General features: G+C 47.8%; 2 protein-coding genes across 4 annotated transcripts in view; both read right to left on the bottom strand.

The window, feature by feature from the left end:
- slc4a2a (solute carrier family 4 member 2a) overlaps window positions 1–9316 on the bottom strand; it is a 32952-nt gene extending 23636 nt beyond the window's left edge. Inside the window, exon 1 of the mRNA XM_085440194.1 lies at window positions 8631–9316. The gene's annotated coding sequence lies outside the window, so the exon portion shown is untranslated. The remainder of the gene's footprint in view (window positions 1–8630) is intronic.
- Window positions 9317–10209: 893 nt separating this feature from the next.
- ttc19 (tetratricopeptide repeat domain 19) lies at window positions 10210–18958 on the bottom strand. 3 transcript variants are annotated; one of them, XM_085440259.1, is made up of 11 exons: window positions 18829–18958; window positions 17483–17610; window positions 17257–17348; window positions 13570–13680; window positions 13448–13486; window positions 12264–12320; window positions 12135–12196; window positions 11960–12054; window positions 11530–11693; window positions 11288–11450; window positions 10212–11215 (listed from the first exon to the last, which is right to left on the bottom strand). In XM_085440259.1, the coding sequence occupies exons 1-11, from the start codon at window positions 18924–18926 to the stop codon at window positions 11058–11060; spliced, it is 1167 nt and encodes a 388-aa protein (XP_085296385.1). In that variant the 5' UTR covers window positions 18927–18958; the 3' UTR covers window positions 10212–11057. The 3 variants fall into 3 exon arrangements, with proteins under 3 accessions (XP_085296386.1, XP_085296387.1, XP_085296385.1); XM_085440261.1 differs by lacking the exon at window positions 18829–18958 and having other exon boundaries at window positions 10211–11215; window positions 17478–17604; XM_085440260.1 differs by lacking the exons at window positions 13448–13486; window positions 13570–13680 and having other exon boundaries at window positions 10210–11215.
- Window positions 18959–19955: the final 997 nt, after the last annotated feature.

The raw sequence follows: 19955 nt of genomic DNA, 5'->3' as shown, positions 1-19955 counted from the left end.
TTATAGCCAAAGTATTCACTCACTGTCTCTGTACTGTTTCGCTAGCTTAGCTTAGCTCGTAGCCGACTCGTTAGCACCATGGCTACTTCACCTGTCCCTCCTGCACTTTCTTGCTCATTGTGTCAGATGTTTAGTTACTCCTCAGCCTCCTTTAGCAGTAATGATATCTGTAACAAATGTAGCATATTTGCAGCTCTGGAGGCCAGGATTACTGAATTGGAGACTCGGCTTCGCACCCTTCATTCACCTGTAGCTAGCCAGGCCCCTGTAGCTGGTGCAGCCGAAGATAGCGTAGGCCCCGCTAGCTGTTCCCCGGCAGATCCCAAGCAGCTGGGGAAAGAGGGCGGCTGGGTCACGGTGAGGAGGAAGCATAGTCCTAAACAGAAGCCCCAGGTACACCACCAACCCGTTCATGTGTCTAACCGTTTTTCCCCACTCGGCGACACACCCGCCGGGGGTCAAACTCTGGTAATTGGTGATTCTGTTCTCAGACATGTGAAGCTAGAGACACCGGCAACCATAGTCAATTGTCTTCCAGGGGCCAGAGCAGGCGACATTGAAGGAAATTTAAAACTGCTGGCTAAGGGTAAATGTAAATTCAGTAAGATCATAATTCACGTCTGCACTAATGACACCCGGTGACGCCAATCGGAGGTCACTAAAATCAATATTGAATCGGTGTGCAACTTTGCCAAAACAATGTGGGACTCTGTAGTTTTCTCTGGTCCCCTCCCCAATCAGACCAGGAGTGACATGTTTAGCCGCATGTTCTCCTTAAATTGCTGGCTGTCTGAGTGGTGTCCCAGAAACGATGTGGGCTTCATAGATAATTGGCAAACCTTCTGGAGGAAACCTGGTCTTGTTAGGAGAGACGGCATCCATCCCACTTTGGATGGAGCAGCTCTCATTTCTAGAAATATGGACAAATTTATTAAACCCCCCAAAATATGACTATCCAGAGTTGGGACCAGGAAGCAGAGTTGCAGTCTTACATGCCTCTCTGCAGCTTCTCTCCTCCTGCTACCCCCCCAAAAACCCATCTCCATAGAGACTGTGTCAGCTCCCAAACAGACAAAAAACAAACTAAAAACCAGCAACAAACAACTTAAACATAAACAATTACAAAGAAAGAACAATAAAGTATCCACATCTGAACCTAAGAGTAAAACAGTGAAATGTGGATTATTAAATATTAGGTCTCTCTCCTCCAAGTCTCTGTTAGTACATGACTTAATAATTGATCAACAAATTGATTTACTCTGCCTTACAGAAACCTGGTTGCAGCAGGATGATTATGTTAGTTTAAATGAATCAACACCCCCGAGTCATTCTAACTACCAGAAACCTCGAAGCACAGACCGAGGGGGCGGTGTGGCAGCAATTTTTCACACCAGCCTATTAATCAACCAAAGACCCAGACAGACTTTTAATTCATTTGAAAGCCTGATGCTTAACATTGTCCACCCCAGCTGTGAAACTCAGAAACCAGTCTTACTTGTTATCATCTATCGTCCACCTGGGCCTTACACAGAGTTTCTGTCTGATTTCTCAGACTTTATATCTGATTTAGTTCTGAGCTCAGATAAAATAATTATTGTGGGTGATTTTAACATCCATGTAGATGCTAAAAATGACAGCCTCAACATGGCATTTAATCTGTTATTAGACTCAATTGGCTTCTCTCAAAATGTAAAAGAACCCACCCACCACTTTAATCACACTCTAGATCTTGTTTTAACATATGGCATAGAAACTGAACATTTAACAGTGTTTCCTGAAAACCCTCTCCTGTCTGATCATTTCCTGATAACATTTACATTTACAATAATTGATTACACAGCAGTGGAGAGTAGACTTTATCACAGTAGATGTCTTTCTGAAAGCGCTGTAACTAAGTCCATCCATCCATTCGCTTCCGCTTATCCTTTTCAGGGTCGCGGGGGGCACTGGAGCCTATCCCAGCTGTCATAGGGCGAGAGGCAGGGTACACCCTGGACAGGTCGCCAGTCTGTCGCAGGGCTAACACATAGGGACAGACAACCATTCACACTCACATTCACTCGCACATTCACACCTAGTGGCAATTTGGATTAACCAATTAACCTATCCCCACAAGCTGCATGTCTTTGGACGGTGGGAGGAAGCCGGAGTACCCGGAGAGAACCCACGCAAACACGGGGAGAACATGCAAACTCCACACAGAAAGACCCCGGCCTGATGTTGGAATTGAACTCAGGACCTTCTTGCTGTGCGGCAACAGTGCTAACCACCGTGCCACCGTGCTGCTTACTAAGTTTAAGAATATAATCCACCCACTGTTATCATCTTCAATGCCCTGTACCAACACAGAGCAGAGCAGCTATCTGAACGCTACCCCAACAGAGGTCGATCATCTTGGTAATAATTTCACCTCCTCACTACGTACGACTCTGGATACTGTAGCTCCTGTGAAAACTAAGGCCTCTAATCAGAAGTACCTGACTCAGGTACTGCGCTGCAGTGGTTTGTATCATATCTATCTAATAGACTCCAGTTCGTGCATGTAAATGGAGAGTCCTCTTCACACACTGAGGTTAATTATGGAGTTCCACAGGGTTCAGTGCTAGGACCAATTCTCTTTACATTATACATGCTTCCCTTAGGCAGCATCATTAGAAGACATAGCATACATTTTCACTGCTATGCAGATGACACCCAGCTCTATCTGTCCATGAAGCCAGATAACACACACCAATGAGTTAAACTGCAGGAATGTCTTAAAGACATAAAGACCTGGATGGCCGCTAACTTTCTACTTCTTAATTCAGATCAAACTGAGGTTATTGTACTCGGCCCTGAAAAGCTTAGAAATATGGTATCTAAGCAGATTCTTACTCTGGATGGCATTACCTTGGCCTCCAGTAACGCTGTGAGGAACCTTGGAGTCATTTTTGACCAGGACATGTCCTTCAATGCACATATTAAACAAATATGTAAGACTGCTTTCTTCCATTTGCGCAACATCTCTAAAGTTAGAAATATCCTGTCTCAGAGTGACGCTGAAAAACTAGTTCATGCATTTATTACTTCCAGGCTGGACGACTGTAATTCATTATTATCAGGATGTCCAAAAAACTCCCTGAAAAGCCTTCAGCTAATCCAAAATGCTGCAGCAAGAGTCCTGACAGGGACTAGAAAGAGAGAGCAGATTTCTCCTGTTTTGGCTTCCTGTTAAATCCAGAATTCAAAATCCTGCTCCTCACATACAAGGTCTTAAATAATCAGGCCCCATCTTATCTTAATGACCTTGTAGTACCATATCACCCTATTAGAGCACTTCGCTCTCGCTCTGCAGGCCTACTTGTTGTTCCTAGAGTATTTAAAAGTAGAATGGGAGGCAGAGCCTTCAGTTTTCAGGCCCCTCTTCTGTGGAACCAGCTTCCAGTTTGGATTCAGGAGACAGACACTATCTCTACTTTCAAGATTAGGCTTCAAACTTTCCTTTTTGCTAAAGCATATAGTTAGGGCTGGACCAGGTGACCCTGAATCCTCCCTTAGTTATGCTGCAATAGACGTAGGCTGCCGGGGGATTCCCATGATGCATTGAGTTTTTCCTTTCCAGTCACCTTTCTCACTCACTATGTGTTAACAGACCTCTCTGCATTGAATCATATCTGTTATTAACCTCTGTCTCTCTTCCACCCCAACCAGTCGCAGAAGATGGCCCCGCCCCTCCCTGAGCCTGGTTCTGTCGGAGGTTTCTTCCTGTTAAAAGGGAGTTTTTCCTTCCCACTGTCGCCAAAGTGCTGCTCATAGGGGGTCATATGATTGTTGGGTTTTTCTCTGTATCTATGAAGCGCCTTGAGGCGACTTATGTTGTGATTTGGCGCTATATAAATAAATATAAATAAAATTGAATTGAATTGAATTGATTGCTGCACAGTGGCTGTGGGTTCATGCTCACAGTTAGCTTAGATCAAGTGTAGCACAGATTCATTCACTGACTTCCACCGTCACACCAGCCGCAAACCGTCTACTGGTCCAACTGGTTTACACCGCAGCCCACAGACAGCCCACTGTGATCTTGGGTGGTTGGACTGGTGAAACTTCAGAGTAAAGAAGTCCCATATTTAAGTGTTTTTCTACATGATGAAGAAAAAGCTGCTGTCAGCACAACTCTTTAAACTGTGAGAAATAACATTAGAGAAGAAGTTGTGCTAGCTCACTGCAGAGGTTTTTAACTGCAGTCATAAAAAACTGATTTCTATAGCAGAAAACAAAAAAACTTGAATGTTCGTGTTCCTCACAAAGTTACAGAGGTTTGATTACAGACACAGCTGAGCGGTCATTGAGGTTTACATGTGTTCAGTACTGTAGAGCAGAAATGGGGCTGTGACGTCAGAGGCCGACACACTGAACACAGCAGCAGACTGGTTCATGACGATAGCAGAGCTTTGATGGTAAACTGGTGTGTGAGCACACTGAGAGAGCTGTGCAGGAAGTCAGAGGGGATGAATGAGGATGTTTGAAGCGTACTTTGGATCTTCTTTGGCTGCTGGTTCAGTCAGTTTAGCGCAGAGTGATGAAACCTAGACTGCGAGTTGTCCCTGATGGTCCTGTCCTGCACGTGGAGAATCACCTGCTCTGTGGTCGTTGCTGTTTTAGTTTTTTGCTGCTCATTAAAATGGTTTGATGAGCTTTAGGCTGACAGTCTGACGTCTCCTACATCACATTAAACTACATGTTTTCCCTCTTGCCCCAGTATCGGGGGCACTGGGGTTCAAACGATCAAAATGCATTGTGGGAGATGTAGTTTACTGTCAGCGTGCGTGTTCAGGCAGCATACGGTAAACTCTTGAGTTTGACACGTGTGGTGTAGAGGATGGAAATCAAGCAGCTGTGAAACATCTGCTTCCATCCAGGTGGAGGTGTGTAAATGCACAGAGCAGCAGGTCAGCTGACCACAGCCTTTCTTATTCCCACTGAGCCTCTGCACACATGCGAGTCCACCGTCACTCTGACTGCACAAGTAAAAACAATCAAACTAAAATGTTATTATTTCACTAGCTGGTCCTCATTTTAGGTTTGACAGCGTTTTAGTAGGTAAAGGTGAATGTTTGGACATGAACTGAGCTGCGGTTTGGGGAAGACCTCGATGGGGACTGGCGACGGTTCCCGGGCCTGGCAGATCCCCGTGTGCTAAATAGGAGTGAAGAAGTTAAAGAATTGAGAACAAGGAGGGAGGGGCACGTAAACGAGAATGAACAGCTTGCAGAACTGGGGGAACCTCTATAGATGACAACTGGAAGGAGCGTGTTTGAAGGCGTGGCCCTGCTCCTGAAATTCCGATACGTAATCTCCAATACATGAATATAGCACACGGATCACGCGGCTCACACGGTCCGCACGGATCACGCGGTCCACACGAATCACACGGTCCACACGGATCACGCGGTCCACACGGATCACACGGTCCACACGGTCCACATGAAGTAGCGGTTTTAGACGGGCGACACGGGCAGTTGCCCGGGGCAGCATCACGGGTATTGGCAAAAAAAAAAAAAAAAAAAAAATTGCTGGTACTCATGCTGCCCGACGTCATGCCAGCGCATAGTGGGAATGTCACAGGCACCGATCGGTTTTCTATCGCCCATTTGCTGGGAGTAAGGGCGCCCCCCCGTTTGCGAGGTGCGCCTGCTGCTGGCGGCACAGGGAAGAGAGGGCGGAGCGGCGGGGGAGTCTCTGGCTGGAGCAGCATCTAATAACCAACTCGCAAAATAAAACAAAATAAAAACAAAACAACAAACACGAAAACACCAGACATCATGATACAGACTTATAATCTGCACCGATGTTTTTTCGAAATTCTGTACATGAAAAGTGAGCGCGAGAGCCCTCGGTGCGCCTGCGCGCTGCTGAAGTCAAAGTAAACTTTATTGTCATCTCCGCTACAGACAGTCCAGCATATAGAGACGAGACGACGAGGCTCCAGCTACAGCAGTGCAAGTAAACAAACAATATATATAAGAGGAGTAAGAAAATAAATATACACTTTAGGAGTCGGGGTAAAGGATCAATAACAATTTATAATTTAAAATTTACAGTTTGATGATTTAAAGTCTCACACACAACCCGTCGAAAGGGGAGGGGCCTGCTGCTTCCAAATAGAGCGTATTTCATTCATAATGATGTAAATCCAAGCTCATTATGGATTCATGATCTGAATCCTGGGTTGTGACAAAGTGAATCTGTGAACTAAGGTGTAGGTCTGTTAGATCATGTTGTGGTGATCCTCGAGTTGGGGGATTTGTGTTCATACTGGAGTGCAAAATTAAAACCAATGGAAGATGGACAAGAAAAGTTCAAAGCCATCAGGTGCTCAGTTTAGAAAAAAGAGAAAAGAAGAGGAGGAGAAACGAGCAAAGATGCAGGTAAGCAGATGTGTGATTGGATAATGGCAGGTTATCCTGAAACTATCAGAATACTTTATTAATCCCTAAGGAAATTATGTGGGTTACAGTTGCTCCAAGAAGAAATGGTAAAAATATTAACAGTAACAGACTAAACTCCAAACAATACATTATGTTACAGATTTTAATATTAATCAGTCATTGTTAATTGTTGATTTGTCCTGTTCTCATTGTATGATGAATTATGATGGCCGTTTGGTAGCTGTTTGCATACAATGCATACTCTCTCTCTTCGTGTGTGTGTGTGTGTGTACAACAGTTTTATGTTAATGTACAATCCTTAATATGCCGATGCGTCAGATGTCGGCTTTCTCAACTGACGGCACAGACGTGGACACGCTGTCGGGGCTGAAAGCCGACGGCTCACTGATGCTGATGCGTCCTATGTGTTTACGTCTTTTTTTTTTGGGGGGGGGGGGGGGGGGGTATTCTGAAGCTGCAGGTTTCATCTCTCTCCAACCAAATCTGACTGAACCAACAGCAAAGCAAGATCCAAACAACGCTTCACATTTCACTTCACATAACCATCGTCATGAATTCATTCTGACTTTTGCTGTTTCTCTTCCAGCACGATGAATGGTAAATGGCCTGTATTTATATAGCGCTTTACTAGTCCCTAAGGACCCCAAAGCGCTTTACATATCCAGTCATCCACCCATTCACACACACATTCACACACTGGTGATGGCAGCTACATTGTAGCCACAGCCCAGCACGATGAAATCCCACTTCCTGCAGCAGGAGCATCTAAAAATCTCTGTTTTCTGCAATATTCACTTGATCATTACCCACCAGTCTACTTTCAGCCACTGTTTGTTTTTGTTTTTTTAATTTAACTGCCTTCCAACAAGAAAGTCTCGTTTCTGCTGTTTAACAATGAAGAAATAATAATAATAATAATAATAATGGATTGGATTTATACAGCGCTTTACAATACCACTATTCAGTCACTCACACATTCACACACTGGTGGAGGCAGCTACAGGTGTAGCCACAGCTGCCCTGGGGCAGACTGACAGAAGCCAGGCTGCCATATCGCGCCATCGGCCCCTCTGGCCAACACCAGTAGGCAAGTAGGGTAAAGTGTCTTGCCCAAGGACACAACGACCAGGACAGAGAGCCCAGGGATCGAACCGGCGACCTTCCGGTTACACATGCGATTCCCAACCCCCTGAGCCACGGTCGCCCCAATGTAACATTTTTAAAATGATCCCAAATTACAATCTCTGAGCTGTGTCTGTAATCAAACCTCTGTAACTTTGCTTCCCTTCGGCAGCACCAGTTCATGTTCACATGTTGATTCATGGTTTTCTTCAGTTTTTGTTCTGCTGCAGAAGATTTTAAGGTCATCTGCTATAAAAAGCCAGGCCAGGAACATCTGCTTCATGTTTTATCCTCAGTTACTCTGACACAAAGCTGTGATGCTCACACCTCTGATGAACCTTTGTTTATAATATGGTAAATGGCCTGTATTTGTATAGCGCTTTACTAGTCCGTAAGGACCCCAAAGCGCTTTACACATTCAGTCATTTTACACATTCAGTCATATGTTAATATATCTGACTGGCTGATGCCAATTTTTCCTGATTCAAATTGAATTTAATTAAATCGACCTTGTGAATCTGAATCAAATCTATTCTAGAAATCAGTGACGATACCCAGCTCCAACGTAGAGGATCTGTACTTGAAACATGAAACATCCCACCCAAACGCATCACTTACTGTGAGCCAAGTTAACGTGAACCACAGGAGAACCACAGGTGAAGCTAAAGCTGTTTGAAACATGAATTTGAAAATGTGGTTTTAAATTAAGTTATCATGATAATGTGTCTGACCTCTGACCTCTGTGTGTGTTTGTGCTCATACCTGTTCAGGTGTCGAGTTACCGTCGTCCAGCAGAAACGGAAACACGCCGTCTGCAGCTGCTTTTATAAGCACAGCTGTGTGTGTGTGTGTGTGTGTGTGTGTGTGTGTGTGTGTGTGTGTGTGTGTGTGTGTGTGTGTGTAATTAACCTGTTAGGACAACAGCAATTATGTTCATTCCCACAGTTTCACCCCACCGTGTGTGTGTGTTTACAGGTAAATGATGACTGTACCTAACTTGTTCAGGTGTGACGGTGCCTATGGGAACGTATAGGTGTGTGTGTGTGTGTGTGTGTGTGTGTGTGTTCATATAATGACCTTTACATTCTCACGACATCAGCCGCATGAAAAACTTTTGATCTTCCCCGTCTCCTTATTTGCTTCCCTGTCTCCTTATGTCCTTCCCTGTCTCCTTATATACACTTTGTAGTCCTGTGTTCTGTTCCAGGATCAGGTCTCAGTGCTGATGCTCGTGCTTCAGTAACACACGGTCCTGTCTTTGGTGTGATGGGCGTGTTCTAAGCTGTGACCTAGCGACCTGTTCGGGAACACAAAGATTATTTTATTGCATAAAATAGCGCTAACCGTATCAGCGCTATGTTCCAGTCGGCCAGAGGAGGAAAAGTCTGTTTTAGGGTCCCCTGTCACACACCTGTCCCCTGTCACACACCTGTCCCCTGGCTCACACCTGTCCCCTGTCACACACCTGTCCCCTGGCTCACACCTGTCCCCTGTCACACACCTGTCCCCTGGCTCACACCTGTCCCCTGGCTCACACCTGTCCCCTGTCACACACCTGTCCCCTGTCTCACACCTGTCCCCTGGCTCACACCTGTCCCCTGTCTCACACCTGTCCCCTGTCACACACCTGTCCCCTGGCTCACACCTGTCCCCTGGCTCACACCTGTCCCCTGGCTCACACCTGTCCCCTGTCACACACCTGTCCCCTGTCTCACACCTGTCCCCTGTCACACACCTGTCCCCTGGCTCACACTCCTATCCCCTGTCACACACCTGTCCCCTGTCACACACCTGTCCCCAGGCTCACACCTGTCCCCTGTCACACACCTGTCCCCTGGCTCACACCTGTCCCCTGACTCACACCTGTCCCCTGTCACACACCTGTCCGCTGTCTCACACCTGTCCCCTGGCTCACACCTGTCCCCTGTCACACACCTGTCCCCTGTCTCACACCTGTCCCCTGTCACACACCTGTCCCCTGGCTCACACACCTGTCCCCTGTCACACACCTGTCCCCTGTCACACACCTGTCCCCTGGCTCACACCTGTCCACTGTCACACACCTGTCCACTGTCACACACCTGTCCCCTGGCTCACACCTGTCCCCTGGCTCACATCTGTCCACTGTCACACACCTGTCCCCTGACTCACACCTGTCCCCTGACTCACACCTGTCCCCTGGCACACACCTGTCCCCTGACTCACATCTGTCCACTGTCACACACCTGTCCCCTGGCTCACATCTGTCCACTGTCACACACCTGTCCCCCGGCTCACACAGACTCAGCCCTCGTTCATAAAGTGCTTTACAAAGCCCAACATCACGGCTAACAGCTGGTTTTTACCCAAACAGCCACTTCCTGCAGCCACTGACCCGCAATGAATCCTGGGATATAGCAGGACACATCGGATCCATCCTTAGAATTCGGGGCAAAGAAGGACGCATTTGTCGCCACATTTGAAGGACTCTTTGAAACTGGGCAGCCTTTGTCGCGCTGCTGTGACATCATTGCATACAAACGCGGCCTTTGAAGCATCCGCCCCTGAATTCAGACACACAGCTCACACTGTGGGAGGTCAAAGGTCACAGGTGACATTCATGCTTCTGTGCTACTCAGTCAGACACACACACACACACAGAAGCCATTAAGATTCTAATGTGTGTGTGAGTGCTAATCTGTTGTTTTTGCAGCAGCAGCTGATTCTCGTTTACCGTAATCAGTGAGCTTTTATTCTGACATGTTCTGTAAACAGAAACAGGAAGTTCACCTGCGTCACACTCTGTGGGAACCTGTGCACGCGCACACACACATACTTGTTTTTCTGTCTTAGTGAGGACATCTCATTGACGTAATGTGCTGCTGTCACCCTGACACTAAAACCACATTTGGAGACTCAAACATGTGTTCAGACTCGTGGAGACGGACTGTTGGTCCTCTGAGCGCTGACCGAGGACGTGATTGTGGAACATCCTTATGAATAATGTTCACACTGTCAAAGGTCAAAGGTCACAGGTGACAGTCATGTTTCTGTGCTAATCAGTCAGACACACACACATGCGCACTCACACACACGTGTGTGTATTCATAACCTTGTGGGGACAGTTGACATAACCCTAACCATGACCCACCTGTGGCCCTGACACTAAGACCACATTCTGAGTGTGCAAAAGGCCTTCAGCCCCGCGAGGACCAGTAAAGTTCAAAGAAAAACACGTGACGACCTTTGCAGCTTCATAAATATTTATGTCTCCTGCTGACAGGTGAGCTCACAGGTGAGCTGCAGCTTCAGCACTGATGGGGGAGGGGTGGGCGTGTTCAGGGTCTGGACCTTCGTCCTGGTTCTGATTGGTTCTGGAGCAGATTTCAGTCCCGGCTGGTTTTGGGTGTTTCTCAGCGGAGCAGCAGAACACAGAGCGGGTCCTCGGAGCTACCAATGAGAGGGCAAACACCACAGAAGAAGACGTGGAGTCGAAGGAGGAGGCGCGGTTCTGATGAGCCTGGGTCACTGAGCGGTTGCAGCTGCCTCTTCCTCCTCCTGCCTCCTCCTCTCCTTTACCTCCTTCAGTCCCTCCTGGATCCTGTCCACAGCCTCCTGGTCTGCGGCCTGCCGGGCCAGACCCAGAGCCTCCTGGTAGAACCGCAGTGAGTCATCCAGCCGGCCTGAGGGACAGAACCAGACGGCGTGAGACGGGCGGAGTAAGACCCGCCCCCCGATCTCTGTTCCTTGCTCACCTGTGTGCAGCAGGATGCCCGCCATGTTTCCCAGCAGCACGTGGAGGTCCGGGTGTCCGGCTGAGCGGCTCAGTTCCACCGCCCGCCGGACCAGTGCCAGGGCATCGTCATGGTGACCCTGCAGATCCAAGATGGTGGCCAGGTCGCTCATCAGCACAAGGGTCTGACAGAGACACGAAGAAGAGTTTAGATACCGACCGACGAGTCTACCTGTAGGCGTGATTACCTGTAGGCGTGACTACCTGTGGGTGTGTCTCTCCCTGCTCCTGGCAGCAGATGTTCAGGGCGTCCTGGTAATCCTGTCCAGCCTGTTTCAGGTGCAGCGTGGACGCTCGGTACCGAGCCCGTGAGTCCAAACACAGCCCGAGCAGGAGGCGGGTCTCCTTCCTAAGAGCCTCCTGCTCCTCTGAGGGCGACACGCAGGTTAGTCACGTGACTTCATGATCACGTTTGAACTCAGCAGCAAGCGTCTGCCTTCGAGTCCCAGCAGAGGGACTAACGAGCCCACCAAACTCTGCAGGATCTGCTGATTCCTCCTTCAGCTCATCTGTAACCAGCTGTTAAGCTCCTCCCTCCTTATGTTGATTTTATTCAAAGGCAAAGGGGTTCATGTGACACGGCTCAAAGAGACGGAGGCAACCCGCTCTAACTCCGCCCCCCTGTGCCACTCACCTGTGGGCTCCTCTCCCAGGGGCTCTTTATGCTTCTCCAGTTTCACCTCCAGAGACTCCATACAGAACCTGAAACCGTGCTCTGCAAGCTCCGCCCTCAAACAAGAAAGCACACAGAAAGTCAGGGAGCTGTGACCTCAGCTTCCTGTCAGCTGACCGGCTGAATTTGCCCTCACTTGTTCTGCTCGGCGTAGATGGTGGCCAGCTTCAGCGACATCTCGATGACGGCATTGTCGTCCTGGAAACAGACAGGAAATCAGGTGGGTTCACCCGCTGAATTCCAGGTGAAACGAACGAGCACTGACCTGCGGAGTTCCTCCCGCCAGCATGAAGCTCATCGCCGCTTTGAAGAGTTTCTCAGCCTGCGAGAAACAGGAGCACAAAGGATGACATCACAGAGGACCCGCCAATAGCAGACAGACCCTTGGCTGCGAAAAAATGCTTCACATTAACGAGGTCGCCGAGAACGAACGTCGAGAGCGAGCGGAGGAGAAACCGGTCAGCTGTGTGTGAACGCTGAGCTCGTCAGAGCTATCTGGCTTTAATGACGACGTATGAACAAACGTCTGTGTTTATTAAGGCTGCTGTGTTTCACGTTTTAAATTTTCTATTTAATCTGAACAAGCCCCTAAAAACAGTCAGTGATCACTGTCAGCCTCTCGGGTTTTATCACCACTGTTCGTTTTAAAGTTGTTTAAAACCTTCCGATGTAGCTGCAGCCCAGCAAGCTAGCCCAACTTCAGTAACCCTACAAACATCACTGCTGTTTAGCTTTCTGTCTTCATTCATGTTGGACGTGACAGCAGAGCTGTACGTTTGAATTTCAGAACATGCTGCATCATGTTTAGGTGGAAACTTCTAATGACGTCAGGATAACGCTCACACAGGGGGACGCTTTCTCTAGGTATACTTCCTGTTTCTGTAAATGGAGGGCAACAACTTCACTTCCTGTTTGATGGCAGGTCCACTGGAGCATTTGGGGGCGTGGCCTACCTGCTGAATGTCACTGTGGACCCCTCATACTGCTCAAACAGCACAAACAAAGATGGAGGACAGGTCTGCTGCAGACGTGTCGTACATCAGTATCACCTGACATGATCTGCAAGTCCGGCGTCTGACCCAGATGGCGTCTCCGGCACCATCACTGAGCCATCGGTGCTAAACGCTGCCCTGATCATCTCCACGCAACTGCCCGACGACAACCGTCCTATTCTAAGCATGCGCTGTGACACGGACCGGCTTGAGTCCACCTGACAGAAGCCCAGCATATCCTCTAAAGCACATGCTCACGTTAGAGGCCCCGCCTCCAACATGTGACACAAAAACAAACGCTCATGCCTGTTTACAAACTGAACGTTTCTTCACATTGTTTTTGATCATAACAAACATTTGCTGTGACAGTCGATTAGTGTTTGTGTGCTGTGTGATCAGTCCCAGCCTCCACCAGCAGGTGTCACCGTTTCCTCTCTGTGATGGAGCAGATACTCACACTGTCCAGCTGACCCTGCACGTAGGCCAGGTTCGCCATCTGAGGACACAGGTGAGCGATAAACAGGTAAACAGCTTAGTGTGTGTGTGAGAAGTTCACGGAGGTCAGAGGTCAGATGTTACCAGGCTGTAGGTGTAGATGATGGCCTGGTTGTTGTGCGTCTGATGAGCGAGAACAACGGCCTGATGGAGGAACCCCGAGGCGGCCTGCAGCTGACCCCGATGCACGCTGAGCTGAGACACACACAGAGTTGTCAGTACTGCTGCTGTTACAGAAGAAGACCCACTGACCCCACTGCTCTCACACAGGTGTAACTCTGTGACGGTGGGTTTAAGAGTATTTTTGAGATTTTCCATTTTCATTTTTTTAATCCCGTCCACATGTAAACGCTAAGAACAAAAAGTCTGGAAGCCTGGGAGGGAAAGAGTAAGCAGGGTTTTGTGACCTCACAGAACTTTAAGTACGTCTGAAAGTCCATGTTTTTCTAGTGACAGATAATTTTATGTTCCTTTCAAGTATTCATGTTGATAACCAAAGACAGTGTTTTGGTTGGTGCAGACTCGCAGCTGAGGAACGAACAAAGTGCAAACATACATTCAATTAAAAGAAAATACATTTATTCAAAACCAACGTCGGGATTTGGGTTGTGAGAGCGTCTGTGTTCAATTAGCAAGCTATGGTCCACTTGACCAGAGGACGAACAATCAGTTAACCACCTGTCCCCTGGCACACACCATTGAACGACTGGCGACCTGTAGCCCTGACCCCCATCGTAAGCAAATGCTTCGAGAAGCTGGTCAGGGACTTCATCTGCTCTGCACTACCCGACTCACTGGACCCTCTACAGTTTGCATACCGCCACAACAGGTCCACTGATGATGCCATAGCCCTGACACTACATACTGCCCTGTCACACCTGGAGAAGAGAGACACGTATGTGAGAATGCTGTTTGTAGATTACAGCTCAGCATTCAATACCATCGTTCCCTCGAAGCTGGACAGGAAACTGCAGGATCTAGGACTGAGCAGCTCCCTCTGCAGCTGGATCCTTAGCTTCCTGTCTGACAGACGCCAGGTGGTCAGACTGGGCAGCATCACCTCATCCCCCATCACACTGAACACTGGTGCTCCACAGGGGTGTGTACTGAGCCCTCTCCTGTACTCACTCTACACCTACGACGCACAGCCACTAACAGCTCCAACATCATTGTGAAGTTTGCGGACGACACTACAGTGGTGGGTCTTATCACCAACGGTGATGAGACGGCTTACAGGGAGGAGGTCAGCGCCCTGACCCACTGGTGTCAAGACAACCATCTCACCCTCAACGTCGCAAAGACAAAGGAGTTGATAGTGGACTTCCGGAGGTGCAGAGAAGTACACACCCCCATCACCATCAACGGCGCTGCTGTGGAGAGAGTGAGCAGCTTCCGGTTCCTTGGTGTACATCTGGCTGAGGATCTTACGTGGTCAGTACACACAAACAAAACAGTGAAGAAGGCGCAGCAGCGCCTCTTCTTTCTCAGGAGACTGAAAAGATTCGGCATGAGCCCCCGCATCCTCAGGACCTTCTATCACTGTGCCATTGAGAGCATCCTCACTGGATGCATCACCACCTGGTATGGCAACAGCACCGCCTACAACTGCAAAGCTCTCCAGAGAGTAGTGCGGTGCTCTGAACGGATAATTGGAGGTGAGCTTCCCTCCCTCCAAGACATCTACAGGAAGCGCTGCCTGAGGAAAGCGGGGAGGATCATCAAGGACTCCAGTCACCCCAGCCATAAACTGTTCAGACTACTTCCATCAGGAAGGAGGTTCTGCAGCATCCGGTCCCGTACCAGCAGACTGAGAGACAGCTTCTTCCACCAGGCCATCAGACTGCTGAACACGTCATAGACACCTCAGCTTCACTACTGGAACTTTAACATTATGCACTCCATACTGTACAGTAATGCCACTGTTTTGCACATGTCTCACTCTGTATATTTTATTTTATATATTCTATTCATTGTTTACTCTATTTAATTTGTAAAATATGTGTACACACACACACACACACACACACACACACACACACACACACACACACACGTAGAAAAATATTTAATATACACATCCAGAAATGCATATACTATTATATATTGTAGATATATTTATTAGTCTAAGATGTAGCCATTCTTGTATTTTGCACAACTCTGTTGCTTGTGAAGCTCGCACAAAAGAATTTCACTCACATGTGCTGTACCAATGTACCTGCACATGTGATGTGACAATAAAAGTGATTTGAATTGATTTGACACACCCGTCCACTGACTCACACCTGTCCCCTGGCACACACCTGTCCACTGTCACACACCTGTCCCCTGGCACACACCTGTCCCCTGACTCACACCTATCCACTGTCACACACCTGTCCCCTGGCACACACCCGTCCCCTGACTCACACCTGTCCCCTGGCACACACCTGTCCCCTGGCACACACCTGTCCCCTGGCACACACCTGTCCCCTGGCACACACCTGTCCCCTGACTCACACCTATCCACTGTCACACACCTGTCCCCTGGCACACACCTGTCCCCTGACTCACACCTATCCACTGTCACACACCTGTCCCCTGGCACACACCCGTCCCCTGACTCACACCTGTCCCCTGGCACACACCTGTCCCCTGGCACACACCTATCCACTGTCACACACCTGTCCCCTGGCACACACCCGTCCCCTGACTCACACCTGTCCCCTGGCACACACCTGTCCCCTGACTCACACCTGTCCCCCGGCTCACACAAGTGCTTTACAAAGCTCAACATCATGGCTAACAGCTGGTTTTTACCCAAACAGCCACTTCCTGCAGCAGACAGTGACGTGGACACTTTCTCCTGGTTTATAACAGGAACTCATCGCTGCAGCACTACAGTCTGTTGGCCACAACCAACCAATCACATGACTCCGCTCTGACGGCAGATGTTGCTGAACATGTTTTTAAACTTTGTTACTTAAACCCAGCGTCACAGAGTTTCATGTCCTCTTTAAGCAGCACTGGTCAGGACACACTATTCTTTAATATACAGCATCTCACACACACAGTAGCACTGCTGTGTGTGTGTGTGTGTGTGTGTGTGTGTGTGTGTGTGTGTGTGTGTGTGTGTGTGTGTGTGTGTGTGTGTAGGTGTGTGTGTAGGTGTGTGTGTAGGTGTGTGTAGGTGTGTGTGTGTGTGTGTGTGTAGGTGTGTGTGTAGGTGTGTGTGTGTGTGTGTGTGTGTAGGTGTGTGTGTAGGTGTGTGTGTGTAGGTGTGTGTGTAGGTGTGTGTGTGTGTGTAGGTGTGTGTGTGTAGGTGTGTGTGTGTGTGTGTGTAGGTGTGTGTGTGTAGGTGTGTGTGTGTAGGTGTGTGTGTAGGTGTGTGTGTGTGTGTAGGTGTGTGTGTAGGTGTGTGTGTGTGTGTGTAGGTGTGTGTGTAGGTGTGTGTGTGTGTGTGTGTGTGTGTAGGTGTGTGTGTGTGTGTAGGTGTGTGTGTGTGTGTGTGTAGGTGTGTGTGTAGGTGTGTGTGTGTGTGTGTAGGTGTGTGTGTAGGTGTGTGTGTGTGTGTAGGTGTGTGTGTAGGTGTGTGTGTGTGTGTGTAGGTGTGTGTGTAGGTGTGTGTGTGTGTGTGTGTGTGTGTAGGTGTGTGTGTGTGTGTAGGTGTGTGTGTGTGTGTGTGTGTGTGTGTGTAGGTGTGTGTGTGTAGGTGTGTGTGTGTGTGTAGGTGTGTGTAGGTGTGTGTGTGTGTGTGTGTGTGTGTAGGTGTGTGTGTAGGTGTGTGTGTGGTACCTTGGCTTTCTTTAGCAGCAGGATCATCTCGTCCTCCTTCCTCTGAGCTTCATCGCGTTTGTCTTCTTCACTGCTGCCAAACAGGGAGAAGGCTTCACACACACACACACACACACACACACACACACACACACACACACACACACAGTGTGAGGTCACAGAGGTGACAGGAAGTAGGAACAGGTTATGAAAGCTGATGAAGAACAATGTTTGTGACCAACCATACCGAGCGCTGCCCACAGCACCCCTCCTCCTCCTCCGCTCATGGTTACCCAGCATGCCGAGCAGCGCGAGCCCTCCACAGGCTGTGATGTCACAGCGTTGCTCTGACTTCTGACAGTGTTAATGCTCAGACTGCAGAAGCAAAAGCGAGTAAAAACTTTTAGTTCACATGCACATGATATGGTTGCCACGGTTACTGTCACATTACCACGTCATTGCACCTGGTTGACAAGTTCAAATTCAAATTCAAATTCAAATTCAAATTTTATTTGTCACACACACACAACCATACACAGTATGACATGGGGGTGAAATGCTTGTAGCTGTACAATGCCCGACCATTAAATGACAGAAGAAAAGTTTTACAATATTTACAATTTACTACAAAAATTTACAAATTAACTTAGGAATTTACAGTAAAGAATGTGCAAATAGCAGAAGAGATTATAAAGATAAGGATTATAAATTATAGGAATTATAGGATTATAGGAAATGTGTGGTGGTGCGTGTGAGAGTCCAGTCTTATAGTGACGTGTTTGGGAGAGTCCAGTCCTACACCTGGTTCAGGGCCCGAATAGCCTGGGGGAAGAAGCTCCTCCTCATTCTCTCTGTTTTGGCCTTAAGGGAGCGGAAGCGCTTCCCAGACCTCAACAGTGAGAAGAGTCCATTGTTGGGATGGGAGAGGTCCATCATAATCTTCCTAGCTTTGGACTTGCACCGCTTGGTGTAGATGGACAGCAGGTCAGGGAGCTCTGATTGAATGATGCGTTCTGCCGAGCGCACCACCCTTTGCAGATCTCGTCTATCCTGCTTGGTGCTGTTCCCAAACCAGGTGCAGATGTTTGACGTCAGGACGCTCTCGATGGTGCAGGAGTAGAAGTTCTTGAGCACCTTCAGTGGCAGATGGAAGTCTCTAAGTCTTCTGAGGAAGAAGAGACGCTGACGGGCTTTCTTAACCAGGGTGTTGATGTGACAGGACCATGACAGGTCCTGAGTGATGTGGACACCCAGGTATCGGAAACTGTCCACTCTCTCCACTGGCGTGCCACTGATGATGAGGGGTTTGTAATTCCTCGCCTGCTGGTCATGTGTGTGTGTGTGTGTGTGTGTGTGTAACAGAGCACAGGTGCAGATGTTACTCCAGCTGTTCTGCTGCTGATGTTTGTTGTTGTCAGAGATTCAAACCAGCAACCTTCCTCTGCCCATCATCACTGCACCCTGGCTGCAGTGATGCGGACCAGAGAAGCTGTAAAAGCTGCAGATTTTTGAATGGACTCTGGTGTGAGGACGCGGGAGGCTCAAATCGTGTGAAATGTGACCTACCCTGGTGCGCAGTTTCCGGTCGCTCACCTGTGTGCAGCTCGCGGGTGACGCAGGCTCCATCTGAAACTACCGAACCTGCTCAGAGTCTGCCTGAGGACAGCACGGAGAACACCGGAGGCCGCCATCTTTACTGTTTACATAACGAGCGGAAAACACGACTCCAGACCCTGCGCCTTCAAAATAAATGCAAATAATCTCTCCAGTGTCGAATAATTGAAAAAATCGATCACCAAATATCTCCACAAATATCTCAATTTCTTATTGAGATGTTATTAAACAGATACAGTGAAAATAACATAAAATTACGAGATTTTTACTCCATTCGTCATTAATTCTCATTTATTTTGAAAGGATAATTTCTAGGCCTCTAACAGGCAAGTCATGAGTCTGGAAGCAGTGTGATGGGGGCGGGGCACAGCTTACCTGAGTGTTACAGCTGCACCGTCCGTGCCTTTAAAGTATTACATACATAAATGCCGATATGCTAAATCCCCCCCTTCATGGCCTGCTCTTAAAAACGACCTCTCCCTGTTCCGTAAATCTCTTAAGTTAATAAATAAGCCCCAAGCAATCAAATTGCATAGATTTTTAGAAGAGTTTGATTTTTCTTAGCCCCTTATTTAAGTTATGTGTCTTCTTTATGGAACCTCACTTTTAGAGATTTTATGATCCCCCTTGTCTTCTTTATTTCTGTTCCTTGTTTTTCATTCTTTTTTTATTCTTATTTATTTTTGTATTGGTTATTCATCTTTTTATATTATTATTATGTAGATGTGTGAATATGGATGTGTATGTATGCGCGTGTATATACATATATATGTATATATATGTGTGTGTATGTATGTATGTTTACTTTCAGTTATTGTCGATTTCATTGTGGTGTATAGGAGATGTGATTCTGTTCTGATTGATTTAATATGTCGCTTGTCTCTTTGAGATTGTCATTGTTATTGTTCTAAATAAAGTTCATATAAAAAAAAAAAAAAACCGTCCGTGCCTTTAAGATGTCAGCGTACCATCTTCTGACGTCACAAAGCTCCGATGAGCTCAGACTGGTTTATTAAACATGAAGCTGAGTTCACTGCACCGCAGCCACAGATCTCAGTCCTGCAGAGCCTGTGATGATGTCATGATGATGTCATGTGAAACAAACT

Source organism: Copadichromis virginalis, linkage group LG18 (assembly GCF_057382275.1).
Source record: "Copadichromis virginalis isolate Kocher_CV1m ecotype Utaka linkage group LG18, C_Virginalis_male_GT1.1, whole genome shotgun sequence".
Lineage (NCBI taxonomy): Eukaryota > Metazoa > Chordata > Actinopteri > Cichliformes > Cichlidae > Copadichromis > Copadichromis virginalis.
Note: the sequence above shows the minus strand (reverse complement) of the source record. Positions and strands in the feature narration are given on the sequence as shown.

Coding starts and splice junctions, on each gene's coding strand:
- ttc19 (XM_085440259.1), bottom strand. CDS start 18,926: ATGGCGGCCTCCGGTGTTCTCCGTGCTGTCCTCAGGCAGACTCTGAGC. Junction 12,321..13,447: donor TGCAGGGTCAGCTGGACAGT/GTGAGTATCTGC, acceptor TGTTTCTCGCAG/GCTGAGAAACTCTTCAAAGC. Junction 12,197..12,263: donor TGGCGGGAGGAACTCCGCAG/GTCAGTGCTCGT, acceptor GTCTGTTTCCAG/GACGACAATGCCGTCATCGA.